This window comes from Oculina patagonica, chromosome 11 (genome assembly GCF_052425735.1).
Source record: "Oculina patagonica isolate OP01 chromosome 11, crgOcupat, whole genome shotgun sequence".
In the NCBI taxonomy this organism is placed as follows: Eukaryota; Metazoa; Cnidaria; class Anthozoa; order Scleractinia; family Oculinidae; genus Oculina; species Oculina patagonica.
Window position 1 is genome coordinate 23,699,411 of NC_135768.1, and position 6,000 is coordinate 23,705,410.

At 37.7% G+C, this 6,000-nt stretch overlaps 1 protein-coding gene across 1 annotated transcript in view; it reads left to right on the forward strand.

Annotated features, from left to right (window-relative positions):
• LOC144629776 (phospholipid-transporting ATPase ABCA3-like) overlaps window positions 1–5,762 on the forward strand; it is a 35,688-nt gene extending 29,926 nt beyond the window's left edge. The window contains exons 41-46 of the mRNA XM_078487984.1: window positions 137–240; window positions 1,620–1,712; window positions 2,145–2,254; window positions 3,199–3,377; window positions 3,890–4,015; window positions 5,449–5,762. Coding sequence (XP_078344110.1) covers window positions 137–240; window positions 1,620–1,712; window positions 2,145–2,254; window positions 3,199–3,377; window positions 3,890–4,015; window positions 5,449–5,532 — 696 coding nt within the window. The 3' untranslated portion in view covers window positions 5,533–5,762. The remainder of the gene's footprint in view (window positions 1–136; window positions 241–1,619; window positions 1,713–2,144; window positions 2,255–3,198; window positions 3,378–3,889; window positions 4,016–5,448) is intronic.
• The last annotated feature ends 238 nt before the right edge of the window (window positions 5,763–6,000 follow it).

Sequence of the window (6,000 nt, forward strand, 5' to 3'; positions counted from 1 at the left end):
TTGCATTTGCCTTCTCGACTACACTACTCAGCCAGCATTTTTAAAATTTTTCCTATTTAGTACGGAAAGGGTCTAAAAGAGCTCTTTGACAATATTTAATAATGAGAGAATGTAACTGGACCGTTGTATGTTACAGGATGAACCCACCACTGGCATGGACCCAGTCGCTCGCCGTTTCTTGTGGAATACCCTGACCGGGGTGATGAAAGGAGGCCGCTCAATTGTTCTCACATCTCATAGGTAAGAAGCTGAACGTGCAACTGCGTCAAATTGATTTAAAGACGCTGCTATTAACAGAAACAGCTGGGTATATCTTTTTTTTCAAGGTCGATTGTAGCAGGCAAGCGCTACTTAATACGGCTATCAGTGTTCTCCTTATCAGGCGGTAACCGGTAAAATTTACCACTTGTAACACGACTCTTTACCGCCTAGAATCGCTAAGATATCTTGTAAATTCAACAGGTAAATAACAAAGTAACACCACTTGTTTCACCCTCGTAGTCGTGATTGAAAATATAAAATAACAGATTGAAAATAAACAGCGACAAATGCAATATTCATTTACGAATTTGTGCTAGTATTCAAATTCTTTATTTCCCTTCGCTTTCCGAATCTCTGAGGGCTGGTATCGAAGAAAGAGCAAGTTTTGCTGGTCTTTCTCACTTCGCCGCAAGTGCACATCTGCACAGTTTCCACGATCGATTCCACAATGAAGTGGCAGCAATCCTTGCTGTCCTTTCACTTTGTCCATTGAAAATAAAAACAATCACAAAGGCAAAGAGGTAAAAATAATTCCAGAAGTGAGAAATAGGACCGCCGATTTTTTAAGTAGTACGTCATGTAAGCGACAGCAAATGTATCCTTAAAACAACAGAAGATTTTATGCTGTTTTTCTTAGGCTGTATAGCAGGCGAAAGTCTGCAAGGCCGTAATAAAGTTGTCATGAAATAAACTTCGACCAGCATTTGGACAACATTCTGTTTCATGTAGGTAAACTAGAAAACGGCTGGGATTTACCGAAATTTCTTTACCGGTTTAAAAAGTTTTCTTACCTGCTGTGCTGAAAACTAGGGAGAACCCTGGGCTATGTCACGCAATTTTAGGCAATTTCGGCACCGACTAACTGCTCATAGAATTAACTGAAATAACACAATACTGGCTCAAAACTGTAGAAGAACTCAAAAGAAACTCAGAAAGGCCAAAAAGGGGCATGGATGGACAAAATTCGAGAAGTTTAAAACGGATTGCGTTTGGGTAAACTTGAAAAATTTCGGCCCGACTTTTTTGAAGTTTATCTCAGTTTGTATGAAGGTGTCATTTACAATGCTAGAAATCATCCTAGTTTGTTATTTGACCGTGATTTTGCCAATACAAGACTTTTGCTCTGGCAATTTAAGTTTAGATCTCTTAATTCACGAAAATAAATAGAATTACCCTAATACCGTGATCTAGCCCCTTTAATTGTTAAAATTAAGTACCTTCGCTATCAATTTGCATTTGCACAGAAGACTCAAGCTTGCATCTGTATTAGTAAGGTGCCGGAAGAGTTAGGCTCATAAAGCAAGTTAAGTCTTTAGTCTTTTAGGAGAAATCAAAGAGTTTTTTTGGTATAACTGTAGCATGGAAGAGTGCGAGGCTTTGTGTACAAGACTGGCAATCATGGTGAACGGACAGTTCAAATGTTTGGGATCCACTCAACACCTCAAAAGCAGGTATGTGGCTTGTTTATCCAGAACAAAGACAGTTTAAGGTATTACTACCCTGTAACTAATAAAGGTGTAACTTTTAATTGGTTTCACTGGTGAGTTCACTTGCAATAATTTTTTACTTACCTTAACAATGCAAACACGAAATACTAAAACTAACAAATGAGGTTTACATTCTTAAAGGACTCCGGTCAGCCCCCGCCATTTTCAATGCCATCGAAATTATAAAAACTGCATAGCGAAGCAAAATCTTATTGCATTGCTGTTAGTTGTGTTACTGGAAGTCTGTTTAATTACCTTTAACAGTTTCACAGTGACCTCTTTCGTTTAAACACCCCACGTAAAATATAATACCGAAACTCGTATGCAAACAAAAACAAAGGCGTGACTGACAAGGGTCTTTTAAATAACTTTAAATCTTTGTATATTGTTTGGCAGATTTGGAACAGGATACACCTTGATGGTGAAAGTTGGTGCTGGCATACATGAAGTGGGCCAACCCTTAGAGGTGGTGGTAAATCCTGGAGCTATTGGACATGAAACTGAAGGTGATGCAATTCTCATGCCCTTTAACATAACATTTCTGTCTCCTTGCAGGCTAACAAACAGATAATCCAAAGTCGTTCTACTGTAGTTGCAGTTCAGTTGGGAAGCTTGTGTTGTCGTGTTTGCGTTGCCTACCACCATTGTTGTCCAGGTTCGATTCCTGCACCCGGTGTCATATGGGTTGAGTTTGTTGTTGGTTGTTGTCCTTGCTCCGAGGGTTTTTTCTTCATGTTCTTCGGTTTTCCTCCCAACACTCCTATATTGCAAATCATTCAGGACGTACATGAAGAACCACTTCGTGGAAATGCCACTGCAAATTCCCATATATTTATATATTTTATTTATTATATGGAAGCAATCCACACACTCCCTCCACATGCCCCCACCCCCTCCTATAAAAGTTCCTGGTAGAAGTGTACAGGCCGCACGTCCAGGATATTTTAATTGCACGCTCCACAATCATCTAAGAAAATAGCTGGGTGGTAATTAATCAAGAAACAGGTTTATCTGTACAAATCGATGTAACTGTGCTTTTTTAGCTATTGATTGTAAGGCAGTGTCACCTCACCTAGAAGCGAAAACTTTTTAGTACATTAGTAACAGAGTTGTGGATTGGTAATATAACCATTTTTGAAAATGACACATAACTGGGTACCAAAAGAAAGCACATCGTGAGTTAATATATGGATAAACCGCGTTTGTGATTGGATATTAAAGTTTGGTCGAGATTTCCCCATAATGAATAACTAAACGACAAGGTGTAAAACTACCTGTTTACGTCATCTCCTTTTTTAATCCTTGCCAATGCGACATAACCAATAGTGACTTTAATATATATATTTTTTAAAAAAATGTTAAACATGAAAGCGACATTTGCTACGAAAAACGCTTTCATTTCTTAATGATTTCAACTCTCTTTATGGCGCATGTTATTTGTTGTTCACAGTGAGCAGCAGTGGTGTTCAGCCATCCATCCCAGCTCCCCCAACTCATCTTCCCGGCCAGCCCCAGGTTCTGTCCAATCAGATTGTTCAGCCGGTCAATCCTGACCGTGTAGGAACGGAGTCTGTTATGCAGTTTGTTGCAAACACCTTCCCGGGAGCACAGCTTATGGACAGTCATAGTGTATGTTACCACAAACTTTCTAATACGCTTTGTAGTATATCACCAAGATATTCTCTAAATAAACATATCACGTAATTCAAAGTTTTGTTACTCTGTTTTCACTCATATGAGATCGAGTCACCTCCAAGTCACCCTGACTCCAATGTTATGAATTTATTTTCTCTATAAAAGGGCCTTTGTCACAGTCTGAAAATATTTAAAAGCAAAGCGTTCTCATCCGAGTTGTGTCTGTTCCAGTTTGGTTACTCACTTTTTTTTACATAACTATTTTTTTTTTGTCTTTCTTTTTCAATTTGGCATACGTGTAATAACATCACTTTAGCCTTCATTTGCTTTTATACAACAAGAATACCTTCGTCGACATTTTGTCCTCACTCTTTACTCTTTCCTCAAACTTGACAATTTACAGGGAAAAACAGAGAAATTATTATACGTTGAACCTCAGGAGAACTTACAGTTTTGAGCTAGCTTTTAGTGTTTGACTTATAACTGTAGCTGCTCTCTTTTTTCAGGGAATTCTTCATTACCAAATAAACACTGAAGGTCTGAGTTGGTCCTACATCTTTGGTCAGCTGGAGAGAAATAGAGCCGCTCTGAATATTGTGGACTACAGTGTCAGTCAAACCACACTTGAACAGGTCTTTAAGTCAGCTTGATTATATCTTCTTTTGTTGAGCTTGTCCGTTTGTAAAGTTGAGTTTTTGCACCGCTTCTTTTCGTCTCTTATGTTACCGTCAGCTTTACAGTGGGTGATGTCTTGTCCAGAGTTTCCTTCCTTTAATTGCTTGTGTAAAATCCCATCCAGGAACTGTCCAATTTCTTTAGTTAATTATATAGCTGTCAGTAAATCCTATATTGTCAGCGCAGCTATTTTTCCTGAATTTCTGAGAACTGTCCAATTTGGGATTAAATTTGGATAGTTTCAATTAGGACTTTCACTTAAAATGCACAAACTGTCCAATTTAAGAAAAATTGGACAGTTTTGTCTCAGCCAATCAAATCGAAGAAAAAACAACATGTGACGGATATTAGCCAATTAGCACAAGGCATAGCGTCAGCGCTGCAAACTTGTCGCATTGTTAGTCGACAATGGCGGGATTTTATAAGGCAAGTGTGCTACGTTTCCATTCCTTTTGAGCTTTTCAGCAATAGTAACAACAAAGAGAAATTTTCTACTTTGTCAGAAGAGGAGCTAGCTACACAAAGAAGCAAAAAACCAAGAGCAAAACACCTCAAATAGTACAAAACTTGAGTGAACGTAAGTGCAGCGAAGCGAAGCAAGAAATCTGTCAGATATTCATCGCCACGAGCTAGATGCAATTCTTTGTCGTTTTTTGTTGGAATTCGAAAAGAAAAGACGGCGATGAAATACGAACGAGATAGTGGAAAGGAGTATGTCAGAATCAAGAAGTTGTAAAGCTCTTCGGTCACTTTGTTTACGACTTTCATTGATTGATGCAGTATTTTCACTCACTTTGTAGCAAGCTTCGCAAACTCAGGTGAATAAAATTGCACTGTTTTGTTTAAGTTTTATTTGTGAAGACAATGCTTTGAGTGAGTTGCATGTGCTGTGTTATTCCAACTACTGTTGAATGTTTTTCTCGTTCTGGACATAAGTTTATTGTTTACGCTGGATTGACTGACTACAAGCTATATAATTAATATGTAACCGGACTACATGCTTGTCCAATTTGGAAATAATTAGATTCAAAAAATTCCTCTGACAGCCAAATATCCGAAAAGTAGAAGTAGCATTTTGAACCGGGAATAGTAAAAGCCTACGAGTTTCTGCAATATAGTCAGTGGACAGTTGTAACTTTTTATAAGATATCCGCCTAGTACCTGCTATTCGCACAAGAGGGGCAGAAATAGTTATGCAGTGTCTTTTCGTGGCGTACCGTGAATATCCCACTCATGACTTGAATTTGTGTCTTGCTCTTGTGTATACTAAAAAAACAAGTCGATTATGTGATATGTCCGGGTATGCCACTCAAAACAATGCAAAACTAGTATTTTTGTCGGTTTTTTTGCTTATCTTACCCTTTTTGATGTTTTTTTTTTGCTTCCCCAGGTTTTCATTAACTTTGCTAAAGAGCAGCACTCGGAAGACCGAACTGTAGTCAAGAAAAAGTGCCTGTGTTTGTCTTGCTGTTGATTGACTTGTGTACACTCGAACCCCTCTTTACGGACACCCGTTTAATATGAACACTTTCTGTGTTTCCGTACGATGCCCGTGTTGACATGTAGTAGTACCCTTTATTCCAACAGGGTGACTCCATCAGCTTTTACAATTAAAACTGTTATCAATAGAGGCCCTAGTAAAAAGTAAAAATAAAAAAGTCGCAAAAAGCCTTTCAGTGTACCTAAAATGGAAGTTAAAAATATTAAAATATATAAGAATACTAAGATTTAAGTAAAAAAGATTGACGGATTTACCTATAGTTGGATTTATTTTCTTACCAGCTTTCTAGTTACTGTCTTGCTTGTATTCTTTCTTTCTTTCTTTCTTTCTTTCTTTCTTTCTTTCTTTCTTTCTTTCTTTCTTTCTTTCTTTCTTTATTTATTTATTTATTTATTCTTATTTTTTTAACTCATTGTAAAGCGCAACTGAATATTTATATTT